A 20,886-nucleotide genomic window follows, 5' to 3' on the forward strand; every position below is an offset into this window, starting at 1 on the left:
AGGCGTCTTTGAATTTCGTGACTGCTGTCACCATCTGCAGTGAGAGAGCTACCAAAGTCTATTTTGTTGCCGTGCATATTTGGCACACAGGCAAACGGGAGAAGGGCGCCCCCTCCTCTGATTCAGGCCCCGCCCCTCCGCTCTGGCCCCGCCTCCTCCGTCGGGGGATTCCCCAGGCCTGCTTCCTCCCTCCGCCCGCGGAGGCTCTTCCCTAGGCCGCCCCGTTGCCCCGGCAACGGGAGAAGCTAGCCGGGCCCTCCCCGCAACTGCCGCCCGGGCGGAGGGGGCGGGGCCTGCGCGAGGCGGCAGCCGCGGCGGGAGGGCAGGAGGGCGGCGGGGCGGACGGGCTCCTTCCCCGCCAGAGCGAGGGCAGCCGCGGCTCGCAGCAGCAGCAGCAGCAGCAGGGGAAGGGGCAAGGTAAGCGGGTCCCCACCCACCCATTCATGCTAGGTTTCTGAGCGCTGTGCATTTAGGGCTGCGGGAGGCAGGGAGTCTTCCTCTGGAGAAAGGCACTCTGTGCATGCTCAGAGGCCCTCTTTCTACTGCCCGGTTTCTGCGTGCTCCAGAGCTCTTGACTGTCTGGAGGAAGCCTCTCTAGCTATGCTCATAACCGTAGGGGTCAAGACCCCTGGAGAGAGCCCTCTGTGTATGTTCAGAGGCACACTTCCTTCCTCCTTTTCCCACACAGCTCCAGGGCAGAGTGCTGAGAGAGCCTGGAGAAAGCTGTTCTGTGCATGCTCAGAGGCATTTTCTCTGCTTCTCCTTCCCCAAGGCGGAGTACCAACAGAGGCTGGAGAAAGCCTTTCTGCAGATGCTCAGAGGCGCCCTTCCTTTCCCACATGCTCTGGGCAGAGTAGTGAGATCCTGCAAGAAAAGCCCCTCTAGGTATGCTCAGAGGCACTTCCCCTCTGCCTCACATTCCCACACGTGCACCTTGGCGGCATACTGAGAGAGGATGGACAAAGCTGTTCTGTGCATGCTCAGAGGCTGTTTTTTTTTATCTCTTCCTTTCCCACTTGCTCCAGGGTGGAGTATGGAGAAAGTTTGGGGGGGGGGGGGAGGCCCCTCTGCATATGCTCAGAGGAACCATTCCACCCTTTCCCACATTTTCCATGGCAGACCGTTGAGAGCAGGGAGGGTCCATCTGTGGCACTCCACATAATGCTAGTATCAGTTGCTGGGAATCATAGAATCAGAGTTGGAGAGTTGGCGGGATACCTGAATGTCATCTAGTCAAACCCCGTGAAATGCAGGGATCTCAACACGCAGTCTCCCATCCAGTTGGAAACCATACAGGACCCTGCTTAGCTTTGCAAATGTGCTAGCAGTTTTGTTGCGGCGGAGTGCTGTTCCCTTCTCATCCTGCTTCAGGCCTCTAGTCAGCCACTGTGAGAACAGGATACTGGACTGGCAGGGCTATTGACACGATCCAGCAGGTTCATTTTATGTTCTTACATTGGATTCCAGCTCCCTTAATCAGCGACCATTAGCCATCTGGGGCTGGTGGGAGTTGTAGTTTAACATTTGGAAAGTCATAGGTTTGCCTCACTGACTGAGTCTGAACTGAGGAATCCCCTCTGTATATGCTCAGAAGCACATTCCCCCTGGAGTCCTACATACTCCAGGACAAGGTATGCCCCTCGATGTTCACAGACAGCTGCCTTGTACCAAGTCAAACGATGGGTCCATCTAGCATAGTATGGTCTACTGGGAACTGCTCTCAAGGGTTTCAAATAGGGTTCCTGCCCCCATCCCTGGAGAGAGCAGAAATTGAACCCAGGACCTTCTTCATTTAACACGCTCCATTGAGCTTTGGCTCTTCTGACTCGCTAGGTAGCCTTAGACTAAGCTGTTTTTTCTCTCAACCTCCACCCCCCACCCCCGTTTGCACTATAAATGCTAATTATTGTCACATCAGTATACCCCAGTGACATGCTGCTTGGCAGCTCAATTCTGCGTCTGTTTAACTCAGAACATGAATAGGTTCCCGTGGTTTCTACAGGACATATTTCCAGTTAAAGAGTACAGTGGTACCTCAGGTTACATACACTTCAGGTTACAGACTCCGCTAACCCAGAAATAGTGCTTCAGGTTAAGAACTTTGCTTCAGGATGAGAACAGAAATCGGGCTCCGGTGGCGCAGCGGCAGCAGGAGGCCCCATTAGCTAAAGTGGTGCTTCAGGTTAAGAACAGTTTCAGGTTAAGTACGGACCTCTGGAACGAATAAAGTACTTAACCTGAAGTACCACTGTATACATAAAACTGCAGCCTCCCAAAAGCCATCTCACATAGCCTGCCTTGGTTGTTGAACACCGTGGTACTCGTACATTTTGGCTCCTGAAATGAGTGTTCCACTTTTCGAACTTTTTTTGGAAGCCAAACGTCTGACGGGGCTTCCGTGGCTTCCAGTTGGCTGCAGGAGCTTTGGTTTCCGAACATTTTGGAAGTCGAACAGACTTCCGGAATGGATTCTGTTCGACTTCCAAGGTACGACCGTATAGCTTTTGCTAATGAAATCACCAGATTAGAGGATTCCAAAAGACTATCAGAGACTCGCACAGATCTCTTGAGGGGATCCTTTTTTCACCATTTGAAAACAGGCAATCATGGATGCTTTCATTGAGATTCCTGGGTGCGCTTCCACCTCTAAGATTCTATGATGCCACATAGTGACTAGCTCATTCTGCAAAGCGGTGAGAATTTTATCTCTCCCTGCTTCCCCTGACCCGTCAGTTTCTGATCAGGCACAAATCCACCACTGGGCTGGATGTTTTATTTATTTAATGAAGTTATGCCCCACCCTTTAGTGTCAAGATATCTCCAAAGCAGATTAATAGTCCCATCAGTTGAAGACCACATATTACGTGCAGATTGATGTTAGCTTAACAGTTAAGCCACAGCAAACAGCCCTATTCCCACCCCTCTGGCCTGGCATGTTTGCACTTGGAATCATAGAACTGTAGAGTTGGAACAAACCATGAGCGTCATCTAGTCCCCCAATGTAGGAATTTTTTGTTTGACACGGGACTCAAACCCACAACCCTGAGAGTAAGACTCTTGTACTCTGTTACTGCTGTTTCTCAGGTCTCTCCTTTTAACTATGAGTCTTCTATGTAAATGAATAATTAAGGGGAAAAACATTAACCCACCTGCCCCCAAAATGTTCTTAATAGATTGGAGAAATGCTAAAATGGAGAAGAAAATAGAAGCACTTCAGGAACAAATGATGACTAGGTAGGTTGACGCATAATTTCCTGGTCGTTCCTGATTTATCTTATCTTATTTACACCTGTATGCTAAATATGATGTAGAACTTAAAACCTTACACTTCAAGATTTCAAAGTTCTGTGGTCTTTTGATTCTTCATTACTGCTTATCTCATAAAGAAACACCAGGCCTAGACTGCTCAGGCAGCAACTATATTGAACAGGAATGGTCACCTTGTTTATTTGTTTATAAAAATATTTATATACCACTATGTCATTAAAAAAAATCAAAGCTATTTATAACAATAAAACAGTACCAAGAAAACCATATTAAAAAGTTAAAAACAGACATCACTTAATCATTTGTGGTAAAACATAATAAACCTGTTCTTAGCCATACTGTGACGCTTGACACTGATGAGTTAACGATTTCGTTTATTAGGCAAACCATGAAGTGGTAATGCGACTTACTGCTTTTAATGAAGAGTGCACCCCTAATTGACCTACATTTCTTATTGAAATTACTTTTCAGGCCTGGTCAAAGCAGTAGAGGCGTCTTTTGTTTAAAACCTTTAGCGTGCATAACCTTTCCAATTAGAAAATGTTACGATCTGGAAACTGCACTGTAAAACTCACCCCTGACGAAAGACTATTGTTGGGAAAGCTTTTTTAAAATCATTACCTAATTAGAGTAGTAGGATTACTGTATCATGAAGAGGACACTTAAAAAAAAAGAAAAAATTCCTCAGAAGTGATGTCATCAACCTGCTTGAGATTTCTTTGGGCTCAGCTATACACAATTAAGATGTTTTAAGTGTGTTGTAAAGTACATTATACAAACATGACACTAGATGGCGATGGTTACCTATGGCAAATTCAATATATTTTTTCAAAACTTTTTTGTAAAAAACATTTTCACAACGTTTTTTATATGTGTCTATATTCCACCTTTGTCTTTTTGACATTTTGATTGCAATGTTTATCAGCAGCACAGCATGAAGCTATGCGTGTTGACTCAGTCCTGCTGAGACTTACTCCGATGTAAGTGTTCGTGGGATTGCAGTTTTAAAGCGATTCAATACAATTAATTGCCCAGAGTCAAAGATTGGGCTGGTTATTTGCAAATCAGCATGTGAAAACATCGTTTCTTACCTTTGCAGTTCCTGATCATGCAAAACTCATTCTCTCTCTCAATCTAGGGCAATGGTTGGAGGAGGGCGGTTAGATGAGGAGGGTGGGGAGTTTGTCGGGGAGGAAGCAGAGGTGGCAAAAAAGTGATGTTTTAGGGGACCAAAGATACTTTCTTGCCCAAGTGCCCACAAAAACCTGGAGCAAACTAGTCACTTTGGTGGGGAAATTAACAAACCATCTAATCATCTTTGTTCAAAGGAACAAATATAAAGATTCTTTTCTGGCATAGTAGCACTGTTTCATTGTTCATGCAAGTGAAGATTAAATGCAAATATGCCTGTCAGCAGCACACCAAACTTTCCGTCTGCTATGAACATCACAGACTTGACTGTCGATACTTCCTCTCTCTCTCTTTTCATTTGGTTTTCTGTTTGCATTTTCAAAAACAGGAACAGAGAGCATCTTTAACCCCCTTCCTTCCCCCTCCCCCTGTCCTACCTACAACTTGGTACCAAATACAGCATGTATACATATACCATATGACTTCACTTCCACCCTTTTCCTGGTTCCTTTGCTTTTCTACTACTCCGCGTAATCCACATCTTTTTAATCATTCAATTTGTTGTCTATTAAAAGCTCTTTTATCTATTTCAACTCTGCTGGATTTACTCGAGACCTGCTAAGCTGTGTATTTGTTTATACTGGTTCTTAAAATATTCAATAAACATTATCCATTCCTCCTTATATTCCTTATCTTCATTTTCACTTATCTTGTTCGTCAGACCAGCCAGTTCAGCATATTCGAACATTTTACACTGCCATTCTTCCTTAGTGGGTACTATACTTGTTCTCCACCTTTGTGCCAATAAGGTTCTAGCTGCTGCGGTGGCATATAATAATAAACCCTTTTGTGTGTGTGTGTGTGTGTGTGTGTGTGTGTGTGTTTTGGGGGGGTTACATTGTTACCACCCCCAAGAGGAAAATCTCGGGGGGGGGGTTGTTTCCCCCTCCTTTTAAAAAATATTTCGAAACCAAAAAAATTACAAACATCAAATTCAAAATCCATATTCATTTTCTAACATAAGCCTATTACATAGATTACCTAAATTAAAATATATCTAATTGCTCTAGGCTGAGGAAAATCTCAGGGGGGGGTTGGGAAAGTTTTTTTTAAGTATCCTTTTTAATTCATTATATATAGTTTCCCAAATTTCCTTAATTATTTTACAGGGCCACCACGTGTGAAGAAAGATCCCTCATTTTCATCACACTTCCAACATACACCTTTTTCTTTGAATGTCGATACTTCCTGATGGCTTACGCTGACAGATTAGTGTCTTTGGTTGGTTGGTTTGGTTTGGTTTGTTTGTTTGTTTGTTTTTAGCAACTCTCCAGGTCTCATGCAGAGATCTTTCACATCACCTGCTACCAGATATCTTTTAAACTGTAGATGCCTGGTTACCAGACGTCCCTGGGGACAGTCCCCGGATTTACAAATCTGTCCCCGGACAAAATCCGTCCCCAGAATGTCCCCGGATTTCATTTAATGTCCCCGGATTTATATTTTAAGTGTTGTAGATTTATTAGTAGGGAATGAACGTTCCGTGATTGGTTCAACGGCACAAGACACATCATATGGGGACTTCCGGCAAGGCAAAATGGTGGGCGCCAAGGCAGCAAGCAGCTCCTGAAGCCAGCCAGAGCCAACTGCGCCACCAGGCTGGCTCCAAGCTGCTGAGACTGCCACTGCCGAGGGGGAACCAGGGACACCCGGTGCGTCAACTGGGGGAACCGCTGACACACACACACCCCGCGACCCAAATTGAGCCGGGAGCAAGATCGCTCTGTCACCTGGCCGACTGCCCAGCGGCGCTCTGGGGCCAGTAAAAACCCCGGAGCCGACGCAGGGAGAAGGAGGAGAGGAGAAGGAAGAGAGAGAAAGAGGAAGGAGAAAAAAGAGAGGACCCCCGACCTTGCCGCGCCACTGCTGCTGAGGAGGAGAGGTAGGAGAGCACCGGGAGGACAAGGACATGTGGCCGAGCCCAGGCCCAACCCAAGCCTACTCCACAGCAGCTAGCGCTCCAAGAGAGTAGGCTGGGGCCTGGAGGAAAGCCATGCGACAGAGGAGACTACAGAAGGGAAGAGATTACTTCTTATTTTTTTAAAAAAATAATTTTTTGAAATAACTTTTTCTCTTTTCAAAAAAAAAAAAGTGTCCCTGGATTCTTTGAAAAAAATCTGGTAACTATAATTTGGTACCTTTCAGAGAAGGCTAGGCATATACTTTCCCTACATTGCCTCCTCTCGTTTCACTGGACTGCTCCCTCTTAATGCTCTCCTTCCCTGGCCTATCCAGCCTCAGTTCACCTGCCTACTGCATCCTCCCTCCCTAAGCCTCTCCTCCTGTCACTACTTTCCCTGTGGCTCTTCTGCCCGCCCTGCTCCTATTCCTTTGTACAACCTGAGCAGCTCAACCAGTAAGAATACCCAGACCCCTTTCTGCCCCTCTTGCCCCTCTTTAACCTTAAGGCAGCTTAGTTCAATCACTGCCAGAGGCTTCTGCCCATCCCTTCCTAACCTGCTGCCACTCGCAAGAACCCATTGCTCACATATAAAAGCTGAAGGAATACGGGTGAAAAGGCAGGAATTATATCAGTGACATGGCAATTTCCTGCAGCAATCCACGGCCACCTTCATTCCTGGGCTCCGGACCAGTTTCCTTTGTGAGAAAGCTACTCCACAGGGGTATGAAAGCAACTGTAGGTTCGACAGCATAGTTTTAGCAAATTGCATGTTCTCCTAGCAGGGCCGCTTCTTCTTTCCCCTCTTTCCTAGCATACTCAACTGCTTTAATTCATTCTATTTTGTGCTGTCACATTTCCACAGCAGGTCTTGTCCGCACACAGCTTGCTGTCTGACCCGGTGAGCAAACAGAGCCCCGCTGTGACTGTTGAAAGCACAGTTCAGGATCCCTGACAGAGAGGATGCCAAGGAGATTTGGCACCGGGGCCTGCAGCCCTGTTTAACTCTGCTCTTAATTGCAGCGTTCCCAGGCAGATGATGTGAGGGCTGTTGATCTGGAGGCCCCATCAAAACACAAGGCGGGTTGCAGGCAGGTTGAGAGAGGTGAATCTGGTCAGGCAAAAGGACCAGCACTTGGGCACATGCAAGCTGACATGTGTCTCTTTTCTAAAGACAATTTTTGGGGGGACACATCTGGAGCGTTTACAGGGCCGGATAAAACCTTGTTCACCATATGGCATCTAATAACCACTTAATAGGCATTTCCTTTCTATCCACTGTAGGGGTGGCATAGAAGTACCACATATACCAGTGGCACACAGTCAGTGGACTAGGGGGACTAAGCAAGTTCCTTAAATAGGGGTAAATTAGAGTATTAATGTATTAAAGTCTGGTGCCTCCTTCCCAAAGCCTGGGGAGCTTCTGCCTGGCTTAGGGAGGGAGGTGTGATGCTCCAAAGGGGTCCAGGTGCCTTCCCAAAGACCACCTGGCTTTAGGAAAGAGGCAGCCAGGCTCCAGCATCCTATCAGTGAAGACCTTACTTGGAAAATATATACAACCCAAGTGGTTAAGAAAGCCCAACAGAGACTCCATCTCCTCAGAGTATTGCAGAAGAACTATGTCAATCAACATTTGATGATCTCCTTCTACTGGTCAACAATAGAAAGTGTCCTTTCATACTGCATCACGGTGTGGTATGGTGGTTTGACATCACCTGACAGGAAGTGCCTACAGAGGGTGGCGAATACAGCACAAGATATTATGGGCTGTCCCGTGAATCCGCTGGATGAAATAGCAGAAGAACGTTGTCTCAGGAGAGTGAGGAGAATTCTCAGGGATAATTCACACCCTGGCCGGCACTTTCTTGATCTCCTGCCCTCAGGCAGAAGATATAGAAGCATGATTAGTTGCACCTACAGGGTAAAGAACAGCTTCTATCCGTGGGCTGTTAGGCTGCTGAATGAAAAGATAACAACAGGGCAACTGACTTTTGGGTTTGGTGGGCGTGCGTCAGTAAACGAGGGGAATTAAGACTAAGAGAGCTGAATGGGGGGTGCGCGAGTAATCTCACTGTATACAAGTTGTACAAGTAACAATAAAGTATTTCAGTTTCAATTTATTTCAATTTCAATCAGAGCCCTGGCACCTCCTTCCCAAACCCCAGGGAGCTTATGCCCAGTTTAGAGAGGGAGGCAAAATGCTCACATATCAATCCAATCGCCCTCACAAGCCGGCCCTCTGGCCCTAACTGTTCCCTTACAATAAAATTTTGCTGCACTCCTCTGACATATTCCCTCTTCTGCCAAACTGTCTTGGTAATGCCAGCAAGAAGAATGGAGCGAAAGGAGTCTGTAGCCCAACCAGTGTGTGGTGGGACAGGGTGTTTTTTTGATAGGGCCATGACTCACATGGGCAGGTTCATTTTTGAGCTGCTGCTCTTTATGTTTCTCACCAGGTGGGTAGCTAGGACGAGGCACTGTAATACATTGCGTTTGCACCATGATAGCAAGGGTTGATGTAAATGATAGGCCACAGTTAGAGCAAGCCAGGATTCATAAAACAACTTCAAATCTAAGATCCTGGTTTTACAGCCTCCAACAAACCATAGCTTGTGAGAGGGCCTAGGTTCCGATATACAACCAAACCATAGGGTGATATTCAACTTAAATTTTACTTAGAGTAGGTCTGTTGAAATGAATGCACCTATCTTAGGCGTGTTCATTAATTTTAAGGGGTTTTACTAGGAGTAAAATTTAGTAGGATATCCATTGGTAGTTCAGCTAAACAAATGACAGTTTAGTGTTACATCCAAACTGGACCAAGGAAACATTGACTAAGGAAAAAAACACATTAAAATAAGCCATTCGGTAAAACCATTAAAATAAGTCATTCAGTTATTCTCAAGTCGAATATGAGCTCACTGGAGGGAAAAAATAGCCTGAAGAATAATATTTCAATCTGTTCTATGCAGTACATTTAAAAAAGACCTCTTTTGTTGTTTTTAGATCCGTCCCTTGCAATGTTGAGCTTCAAGAATTAATGCATCAGATTGATATCATGGTAAACAACAAGAAACGAGAATGGGAAAAGAAATTGCAGGCTTTAGAAGCACGAATGACTGTCCGGGATCAAGAATTGGCAAGTGCCCAAAGCAGGTTGGATCAGAAAGGTCTAGAGGTATGGGACGCCTTCTGTTTTGTGAATGAAGCATTGACCTGGAGGTACTACTTAATTGTTCACTTTATTAACATACATGCACTTATCAACAGCTCTAATCCTGTACCCATCCATGAACATTTGAGTACACATAATTCTCCCCACCCCCACCCCAGACCCTCTGTGCATGGTGAGATCAGAATTGAGTTTCTAACTCTTTTGCACTGTCTTGGGTATATGTGTAGAATGTAATGGCTCGGCTGGGATATACAACACTGGTTTGAAGCTGGGAATTCCCTAACTTGCAAAATCCAATCCATATCTGAAAGAGTAATATGCCTGAGATCTGTTCACTGCATATAGATTTAGCTGAGAGGAATTAGGTGTCTACAGATGTAACATACATGTGTTTGTATTATGTATTATATGTCAGTTCCCAACATTTTGCCACTCTGGTATGACCAGGAACCCAGGATGGGGTGACGCAACTGACTGTTGTGGTGAGGGCAAAAGTTGCCCTCTATCCTGACTCGGATGGTCTAGTCCTTGCAGACTAGAATCCTGCCAGGGAGTGCAGTGTGTCTATTTGCAAAGTGCACCAAGATCAATTGAAACCCTGGCAGCAGTGCTTTTTGGGGGGTGGTACTCACTGGCACATGGAACGCGTGTGGCGCTGTGGGCTAAACCACAGAGCCTAGGACTTGCCGATCAGAAGGTCAGCGGTTCGAATCCCCGCGACAGGGTGAGCTCCTGTTGCTCGGTCCCTGCTCCTGCCAACCTAGCAGTTCGAAAGCACGTCAAAGTGCAAGTAGATAAATAGGTACCGCTCCGGCGGGAAGGTAAACGGCGTTTCCGTGCGCTGCTCTGGTTTGCCAGAACTTAGTCATGCTGGTCACATGACCCAGAAGCTGTACGCCAGCTCCCTCGGCCAATAAAGCGAGATGAGCACCGCAACCCCAGAGTCGGCCATGACTGGAACTAACAGTCAGGGGTCCCTTTACCTTTTTACTCACTGGCACAGAGTACCATCGTCTCATTATTTTGCTGCCAGCTAGATACCAGCACCTCATTTTATTTTACTTTATTTTTTTACCAAAAAAGCAATGGCTATGGGTATTTGCAACGCATAGATATTCCCTTTGCAGCTATCCCACTATGACCCACCATCCTGGACAAGTCACCCAATTTATAATAAACTGTGAAAAACTACCTACCTTGGACCTGAAATCAAGCCAACATCTGCCCCAGCCGTAAAGTTTTACAAAGCAGTTAAGCCCACATTTATATCTAACCATTGCAATAATGCATTAAATGTATTGGGGTAGCTTTTTCACCAGTTTCTCCTTTCACTCACCTCGCCTTCAGATGTATTAATCAGTACTCTTTGTATGAAACCCAGAAGGAGCAATTGCTTCCTTTCTAAGCTTGGTTCAGAGAAAGTAAGTATGCTGCTACACTAGGTATTTGTTCTAGAATTTTGTTCGTTTGCCACCCATTGTTTGTTCTTTGTATGGGGTGCCTATCAAATCGTTCTCCTGCCTTTCCCCCATACTTATCCCATTTCTTTTGAGAACTCAACATACCTGAGCAGCACCATATCTGCAGGTGCCCATTGCCTTTAAATTTCTCTTTGAAGATGCACTCGTATTTTCCTGGTGATGCTCTGCAGAAAATCCAACATCACATGGAAGATCCATTCTGTTGGCTTGGAGGGCTCCTGTCTCCTGATCAAAATGGAGCCATCTCCAGCTGGGATGTCCATTGCTGTCCTTGCAAATCTGCCATCTGGGAAGGGCATTTAAAGGCAGCAGCAGCAGAATGTTCCAAATTAGGAGGGGTGGCTTGTTCCTACTCCTAACAAAATATATTGTTTTGAAGTGCACAGCTATTACAGCTTGGCTTTTGAATTGTGCTATGTGTACCCATGTGATACCCAAGGATTTGACATGCACTTCATTCATGTCTACATATATTAGCTCTAGTTGAGAACTTCCTAGGCACTCTTTAAGGCCAAACAATTGCATGAATGTTTTTTATAGTAGAAGCCTCTGGAGAGGCAGGCAGGATCAGGGCCAATAGGATGGAGGGGGGGGGGAGCTTAACCCTTTCTGCTCTGACATAGCCCTGACGAAAATCCCCTTGCCCCAAGATCCTGTTTTCATTACAAGCAAAATTAGTAGCATTTTTATAGTCTCATAAAGAGAAGAAATAAAATACATTTACTAGATTGTGAGAACCCTCTTAGATTAGGATAATCTCAGCTGCACTCTTATATGGTCTCAATCTATCACTGTGTGCCTTTCAGACACAGACTTCAAAACCACTTATTTTGATTTAGTCTCTTAGGCTGTGGTCAGGCAGCTTCAGAACATAATGTAACGACTTGAGCTATAATCAAATGCAAAAGGTTTGTAGGGGGAAAGTGAAACTTTTCAGAAGATTCATAGATTTCCTTTTATGATCAAATTGTCGTAAAATTCTCGCAGTCCAACAAAAATGGATCAGAACATGCATCTGGGTAGGCTTGCCAAAACAAAAATGTTTTTAGCACGTGGAATGGGTATTATGTGGTGCCTCTAACTTGCAATTTATGTTAATAGCATGATGTTTGTTATTTTTTTAGCAGTGATATCTTTATGCTTTTAAAAATTCCTTTGGCTTTTGGAACTCTTTTGATGCCCAAGATTCATGTCCACTTCAATGCAGGTTGGGCTACTGAGGCAGAAACTGGACAGTTTGCAAAAGACAAAATATGAGATGGCTCAGAACTATGACACGCAGCTTCAAGCCCTGAAGAATCAAGTAAGGAAGGGGAAATCTCATTCCTATTTTACAGTTCATAATATTTCAAGCTAGGTTTAGTAGATTGCGGGCTGCTTTGTAACTAGCTCAATGACTGCCTATATTGTGATGTACTGAGTCAGGTGGCGGCTGATCTTTCTCGCCCTGAGGGTCCAGTTCATCCTCGCCAAACCCGCCAGGGCCCAGGGGCTGATAAGCCTTCCCATTCCCTCATGTGTGCAAACACAGGATATACACAGAGAGAGGATGTGTGCATATACATGCATATAGGCACACTGTCTGTGTTCTCCTGCTACTTGCACCAACCCTAGTGGAGTTTTCAACAAGTGACACATTTATGCAGCTTCGTGCAGCCCCCACCCCACACAAGCGTCAGGCTTAAAACTTATAACAAAGGCGATTATTTTTTTTGAAAGAAGCAGCTTTTGTTGTTGTTGCAAGAACACCTGGTATTTGTCCCAGCCCGACCGACCGCCCCCCCCCCCCCGACTTTATAATGGTCATGGGACCATAAAAAGATTTCTGCAGGATCAAACCACATGCTTATGGGAAACCTGCAAGCAGAACATGAATTCAACAGCCCTCCCAAAATTCTGAGCGAGCTCACCTTGAACAATAAATTTGGATAGCCGCTGTTTGGTGTTTCATGAACCCAGTGTCACCTTTTCCCCCACGCTGTATCCCTTATCCTGCCACAATTTTCATTTTAACCAAGTTCTTTTCTCGACGACATTTTTCAAGTATGTACATCGGGGCAGCCCAACTTTTCATACCAAAAAGAGCGCTTTGACACGAAACCCGTGGGCCGTGCACTGTCTTGCCGTGTGGGGTGGGCAGGGAGCAAGGACAGAATTTGAGGCCCACCTCTCAGGCCTCCCACTGCCTTCCCTAAGCTGGCTAAGCAAGGCGCCAGGCCTTGGAAAGGAGGTGCGAGGCTCCGGCAGAGTCCTAGAGCTCTCCCACCTTCTTCCCAAAGCTGGGGAAGTGCTCACTAGGCTTTGGGAAGGCGGCAGGTTCCAATCCAGGATCCGGTCAGAGCCCTCATGCCTCCTTCCCAAAGCCCAGTGCCTCGCTCACCCGGCTTTGGAAAAGCAGTGCAATGGCTGAAGGGGGCATCAAATGTGGAAGAGGGGCACCCAAAAAGGCCTTGAGGGCCGCATGTGGCTCTCAGGCCATGCATTGGACCACCCTGACAGGCCCCAATCATGATAAGGGCACATTGGCATTTAGCACGTCTGATTATTGTCTGTTGATAGAGTTGCCATGGGGAGGGGTATCGCTCTGGATTGGGACCATGGTGTGTAGGGAGTGCCCACCCAACCCCCACTCCATGCTGTCATCCCAGTGAAAATCAGCTTGCCTTGAAGCTGCTAATTATAAACAAAGGTAAAGGATTCCTGGATGGCTAAGTCCAGACTATGGGGTTGCGGCACTCATCTCGCTTTCAGGCCCAGGGAGCCAGCATTTATCCACAGACAGCTTTCCGGGTCATGTGACCAGCATGACTAAAACCGCTTCTGGCGCAACATAACACTGTGACGGAAACCAGAGCATGCGGAAACACCATTTACCTTCCCACTGGGCTTCCCCCCGTCAGCCCCAAAGAGCAGGTCGAAAGGAACCTGAAGCCTGGAGAGCGAGAGGGGTTGGTGCGCACCGACCCCTCTCGCTCTCCAGGCTTCCAAGGTAGCCACCTGAAGGCAGCTGAACGCACCTTGAACGGCACCTTGTTTTAGAGGGGGAAAACAAGGGGGGGGAATTCTCCCCCTCTCTGCGCAGCGCCTCCTGCCGCTTCGCTGAAGGGGCGCTGGGCAGAGAGGGGGAGGTTTTTTTTTCTTGTTCTCCCCCCTCTAAAACAACGTGCGTCCTATGGTCCGGTGCGTCCTATAGAGCGAAAAATACGGTAGTTAACCCCGCTGTCTAACTCTGAAGAACCATTAAAGCACCAACACAAGATGGCGCTACACTGATGCAAAACACTTCCTACAAAACCAGGCAAGAAATCCGTGTACATCAGAGCTTTCCAAACTTATTATGTTGGGCACACGCTTTTTAGACATGCATTGTTTTGCGACACAGTAAATCAGTTTTACTAGCAAGCCACAGGTTAAACTAGCCCCTTTCCAGCTCTGGGAGGAGCAGGGGGAGCGTTCACACAACACACCTACACACTGCAGCCGATGCACTAACGTGTCATGACGCAGATTTTGGAAAGCTCTACTCTACATGGTAGTATGAAACAAATATCCAGGCAATCTGTGTTTAAAAGTGCAGTTAACTAACATCACAGGTTGTATGAAAGCACTGGCTTGTTCACCCTTAACTGTTTAGTTGTAATAGCTGGTACAGGTGGCTCTCAATTTCTGCTGGGATTGCATTCCTGGGATAGCACCATAAAGCCAAAATCAAATATAATCGAAATGTATTGGGTTCAATGGGGGGTGGGATTGCCAAAGACTTTCTTCCTGGTTGCCCCCTTCCTTTCTGCCTCCCTATTTTCTTTAATTTGCCAAGTGCATAAAGCTGAATGCGTACCAGTTAAATGCATGTTAAGTTGCTGTACTTGAATGCACGTAAGTTAACTGTACTTTTTTTAATGGAAAAAAAAACCCCAGCAACCCAGATTAGATGGCTGTTTAGATCATTTAAGCTTAACTGCCTTTGCCAATTACACCTCCAAAACCGAGGCAAAAAAATAAGGCGTTTGTGACGTTCATTCCTCTTCCAGTTTGCCAAGCTGACACAAAGCTACGAAAAGCTACAGCTGCACCAATTAAAACAAAAAAAAGCTCACAGCTTGGAGAAATGTACAGAAAACCAAGAAGCCCCATTTCAGCTGAGCAGTTTGAACCAGAAATTGGAGGTCAGTTCCTGTATTAAAAGGAGCGTCTTTCTTCTTCTTCTTCTTCTTCTTCTTCTTCTTCTTCTTCTTCTTCTTCTTCTTCGATTTCCCAAAGTATGCCTTGTGACCACAGGATTCTTCTCAGTTGTGTCCCTCTGCACTACCACCACCTCTGTTGTGGGGGGAGGGGTGAAGACCCCTGAGGACCAGTCTTAGCCCATAATAGGTTCCCATTGGACCTACAAGGCCATTTTCTCCCAACCAGGCCTACCTGTATCATCACTGGGCAATGTCAGCGGATGGGCAGGGCTGCCAGGTTCAATCCTGCCAAGAGCAGGGTTGGGACTGTTCCTTGCCACCAGGGTGGTATTTGGGTGGAATCTAAGAGTTGGTAGGGACCCCAAGAGTCATCTAGTCCAACCCCCTGCAATGCAGGAATCTCAACTAAAGCATCCATGGCAGATAACCACCCAACCTGAGTTTAAAAACCTCCAAGGAAGGAAAGTCCACAACCTCCCGAGGCGGAGGCTATTCCACTGTTGGAGCAGCTCTTACTGTCAGAAAGTTCTTCCTGATGTTTCGTTGGAATCTCCTTTATTGTACCTCCCCCCCACCCTTTGCCCATCTTTAAAGGTAAAGGTAAAGGGACCCCTGACCATTAGGTCCAGTCGTGGCCGACTCTGGGGTTGTGGCGCTCAACTCGCTTTACTGGCCAAGGGAGCCGGTGTACAGCTTCCGGGTCATGTGGCCAGCATGACTAAGCCGCTTCTGGCGAACCAGAGCAGCGCATGGAAATGCCATTTACCTTCCCGCCGAAGCGGTACCTATTTATCTACTTTCACTTTGACGTGCTTTCGAACTGCTAGGTTGGCAGGAGCAGGGACCGAGCAACGGGAGCTCACCCCATCGCAGGGATTCGAACCGCCGACCTTCTGATCGGCAAGTCCTAGGCTCTGTAGTTTAACCCACAGCGCCACCCGCATCCCTTGCCCGTCTTTAGAACTGTGCAAAAAGCTGCTTAGCCCCTTTTTCTCAGGGGCAGAAGTTCAACCAGTGTACACACCACAAGGAATATACTTCCGCTCTCTGGGGGGAAACACCATCATCATCATTTGTCTCCAACTGTAGTTTGTCACAGCAGGCTATAAATGCCCTGGCTATAGGGAATTTTTTGGTGCACAATGTTCTTCAGATGTAGGGGAATATTTACTGGCACTAGCTACGATTCTAAACACATGCTTTGTGTGACCATTTCTTACTAAAGTGGTGTGCGCATTGCCACCTAATTGCCGATTTACTGCTGGCTTTTTCTCTGGTTCTGTCCTTGTCACTGTAGAACCTACATTTTTGCCACCAGGAATTTACTGCTGCTTTCCCAGGGCTTCCTCCGAAAGAGAGTGCTTTTGGAACTTCAGTTGTCCTGGGCTGAAACAGCTGAGTTAGGCAGCTTTGTCCTTTGCTCAATACAGAGAACGGAGAGTAAACACGGTATTTTCTTCTTAATCTGAAAGCAAAGCAAAGAAGAGCAGCAGTTGTTTATTCCCTTCCGAAGCAGACATGGAAAAGTATAGAAGAGGAAGAACCTCATGGCAGGAATATTTTACTGCTGTTTGAAGGCACACATGCATAAATGCCCCAGGTTTCATGGGACATTGTCCAAGGTTGTAAAGGCTGCGGAGAGAATAATTGGGTGCACTCTTCCCACCTTGGATCAAATCTATGCTTCCAGGTGCCATAAGAAAGCTGCAGAGATAGTGCAGGATAGTGCGCACCCCGGAAATGGTCTCTTTCAGCTTCTGCCTTCTGGAAGAAGGTACAGGGTTATAAAGACTAGGACTAGCCGCCTGTGAAACAGTTTCTATCCAAATGCGATTTTGATTTTAAACGCAGTGTAAGGAGTCTCTATGGGAGTATATTGTATTAAAAAATGGGGTATCATAGTTTTTAGGGGGCTAACCAGGCTGGGATAGCAGGCTTGTTGGTTTTTTAATGTCATGTAGATTTTTTTCAATTTCGTTGTTCTGTATGGGACAATGACAATAAAGAGTATCGTATCGTAACATGAGAATATAAAAAGAGCCCTGCTAGATCAGTCCAAAGGTCCATCTTAGTCTTTTTCCAACGTTGACTAGCCAGGTGGGATGCTTATGAAGGCAGCAGTCCTGCCACAACTGATGTTCACATGAACTGAGCGTGGAGGCGCCATGTAGCTATGGTGGATCATAATCATTATTTTATTATTTTTACCCCACCCATCTGGCTGGGTTGCCACTCTGGGCACCTTTCAACACATATGAAAACACAATTTAACACCAAACGTTAAATACTTCCCTAAACAGGGCCGCCTTCAGATGTCTTCTAAAAGTTGTGTAGTTCTTTATCTCCTTGACATCTGATGGGAGGGCATTCCACAGGGAGGGCGCCACCACCAAGAAGGCCCTCTGCCTGGTTCCCTGTAACTTCACTTCTCGCAGTGAGAGAGCCACCCGAAGGCCTTCGGAGCTGGACCTCAGTGTTTAGGAGGAATTTCCTTTCTTGAAGCCATTGATTCAGGTCCCACTGTCCAGAGCAGTAGAAAAGCAGGCTTGGTCCATCTTCCATGTGACAGCCAGTTAGACTTCAGCCCTCTCCTGGCGAATATTTGGCAAAATGGCCTCCCCAGTGTTGCCATCCTATAGATCCAGTATTCATATTGTTTAATATTATTTAAAGAAGCAATAGTGATGTCAGGTGATGCTGCCCTTTGAAGCCTTCAGTTGTTCCTTTGAAATCTTGCCCTTACCTGTCCCACACCTGACATCAGGTATGGTATCAGAGACGGGTGGGGCTTCCTGAAAACAGTCCTGCAGGGCAGTGGGAAGGGTGGAAGCTTCCCTTCCCAGATTTAAATACTAATAATTATTGATAGTTGTGAAAGTGCTTTGTACCTTGCAAGTACTATATAAATAATAGCTTAACAGTATCTAATGCAATAACTTGAAGTGCTCCCGACATTTTACTTCAATAGCCATGTATATTGACCCATTTATGTTCTTTATGTACAATGTGCTTTTCAAGTTCTCATTTTATACTTTTACTTCTTCCTCCCCACCAATATTTGTCCCCTGTTGTTAATTGTTATAAATAACCAAAATAGCTTTATACTTGAAATTGCAACATACATTATTTTTCTGGTTGTACACAGAGAATATACATATATAGAGATGTGATTCATTTCTTTTGTGGGTTTCTCTTTTTTTCATTTTTCAGGAATTTAGAGCAAAATCAAGAGAGTGGGATAAACAAGAAACATTGTATCAGAACCACCTCGTTTCATTAGATGCTCAGCGAAAACTGCTGTCTGAGAAATGCAATCTCTTTCAGGTACCATGCTGCTGTTTCTACTTTCATAGAGAAATTGTACCTAAAACTGTGCACGTCTGGATAGCAAAATCACACCGTTTTAGAAATGGCTATGTGGAGATCATTGCAAGTCAGGCTCTAAATGTTTGAAACGCAGTGTCATTAAAGGATTTTCTGACATAAGTACACAAAACGTCTCTGTGTTGTAAGAAAATGTAAATGTCTCAATCTCTGTTGTGAAATAACTGGTGCTGGAGATTGTTGTCTGCTCACTAGCAGTGCCAGGAGAGCCACTTAGGTGTGGGGTGGGTATGTTTTGAGGATATTGCATATTCTTTCTGGAGCAGGTACGTTTTCACTGATTCTACCCTCTCAAGACAGGTGACCTTGGACATCTGTGATCAGATCTCCTGGCTCTGGGTTTCCTTAGATGGGCTTGTGTGTGTGTGTGTGTGTGTGTGTGTGCGCAAATGTATTTTCTGTCTGCAGCTAATAGCAGCTTCAGGAGTGCTACCATTTGCTGGGACCATTTGCGGGGTATTTTGCTGCAAATACCAGAGCCAAGAAATGTTGCAGTTAAAGCAAAGGGGCTGCTGTGGATGACGTTATGTATATACCGTATATACTGGCGTATAAGACGACTTTTTAACCCCAGAAAATCCTCTAAAAAGTCGGGGGTCATCTTATATGCCAAGTATGGGTTCACTGGGCAACTTCGCCGGGCAGCTTCCTCCTGGCGTGGAGCCCGCCGCCCACTGCCGCTGCCCAACGAAGCTGCTGCGTATAAGACTGGGCATATAAGTCGACGCCCCAAATTGGCAGTGGTCGTCTTATACGCCCACTCGTCTAATACACCGGAGTCTACGGTATATGCCTTGCTTTTCCACTCTTGGGCTGAAGGTTCTGTACATTATCATCCCCTCCCCATGCTTTCGTCTTTGCAAGAGCATCCTTTTAATTGTTTAAAAAAAAGACAAAAAACAAGAAACGAATCTTACAGCATTATAACCTGCCCTGGGACCTTACAGGGGAAGGGCAGGTAAGAAATCAAATAATAAATGAATAATATCAATATCGGCAACAACAGCCCTTTGAGGTAGGCTATGCTAATATATGTACATAAGCAGCAGGTCTTGTAAATAGATCGCAGTGGGGAGCAAGCCACATACAATATCTTATTGGCATCCCAGGCAAGGTGGACTGATTCAGGACAAAGCAGCAACTCATGTTCATTCAAGGAGATGGGGGAGTGCTTAAGAATTATGGGAAACGCCAGCCCGAGTCTAAGGTTACCAGATTTTTTTTCAATGAATCTGGGGACTCTTTTCAACTTCCTACTAAATAGATGGATTTTGTCGGGGGACTGATTTGTGAATCCAGGGACTGTCCCCAGGAAACAGGGACGTCTGGTAACCTTAAACCAGAGTTCTATGTAGACTATGAGGATAAGAGCACCGCATGAAAATAACTCGTGCAGAAATGTCCTCGGAACAGTCTAAAATGCCTTTAAAATTCCTATGATACTCGGGCTCAATTAGCCACCCCCACCCCCATTTTGGTTGCTCAGTGCACTCTGTAGGGTTTACTAAATTACAGAGTATTGGATTAGAAGAACGAGCTTGATAATAATGGACCAGGTCACTCTCATTTTCATATTTTTGTCTGATTTAATGGACTATGCCTTTGATGTGGATAAAGCAGATGTCCAGCATTCTCAGAGCAGCACAATTACCATAGTAACATCGTTTTCCTGCCTGGCTTGTTGGGTGTCAATCAGAGAGCCACAAGTGCATTTCTGCCCTGAAAAAAAAAGGCACGTAAGAAACGCTCGGCGAAATCAATGGAACATAATCAAACAAAACAAAGGTAGCAGGTGACGAGGGTTTTATTTTTATACGGCTAAATTATGTGCCTCTGTTGTGCAATGGGTTTAACTACATATAGCCATTTATTGTCACATTTGTATTGGGATGTTCTTACTGTTTGATATCAGCTTTCCTAGCTTCCTCAAAACAGGCAACAATTGCAGGTGTGGATGTGTTCAGGGCATGCAGGGGTGGCAGGTGGTGCCCATTAGGGCTGGTAGGGCAGAAGGCAGGGAGACTGCCAGTAGGTGGCGATAGAGCCAATAGCAGGCAGGGCCAACTCATTCCTGTTTTGTCTCCATTCTCCTCCATGCTGAGTCCCACAGGGGGCAACAATGAGGCTAAGGAAGAGGAAGTGGACAGTTGGAATGGAGGGAAGTAGACATGGTCAGCTGGGGTTGCAATTGGTGAGGCAATGCCTTCTTTGCCGTAGTGGTCCAACCTCCACCAGCTGGACACGAAAGCAGCACAGTCCATCGCGGCTTGTGCAAATCGCCACAAACGTCGGAACCGCCAATAG

General features: G+C 45.9%; 1 protein-coding gene across 2 annotated transcripts in view; it reads left to right on the forward strand.

Moving 5' to 3' along the window:
- The first annotated feature begins 296 nt into the window (after positions 1 to 296).
- The window catches only part of DEUP1 (deuterosome assembly protein 1), a 59,308-nt gene continuing 38,718 nt past the window's right edge, over positions 297 to 20,886 (forward strand). For both annotated transcript variants that reach the window (XM_081002123.1, XM_081002124.1), the window contains exons 1-6: positions 297 to 417; positions 3,174 to 3,234; positions 9,365 to 9,536; positions 12,222 to 12,317; positions 15,046 to 15,180; positions 18,409 to 18,522. In XM_081002123.1, the coding sequence (XP_080858249.1) occupies positions 3,191 to 3,234; positions 9,365 to 9,536; positions 12,222 to 12,317; positions 15,046 to 15,180; positions 18,409 to 18,522 (561 nt within the window). In that variant the 5' untranslated portion in view covers positions 297 to 417; positions 3,174 to 3,190. The remainder of the gene's footprint in view (positions 418 to 3,173; positions 3,235 to 9,364; positions 9,537 to 12,221; positions 12,318 to 15,045; positions 15,181 to 18,408; positions 18,523 to 20,886) is intronic.

The sequence above is a fragment of the Podarcis pityusensis genome (genome assembly GCF_964106645.2).
Source record: "Podarcis pityusensis genome assembly, chromosome: 4".
Taxonomy (NCBI): Eukaryota; Metazoa; Chordata; class Lepidosauria; order Squamata; family Lacertidae; genus Podarcis; species Podarcis pityusensis.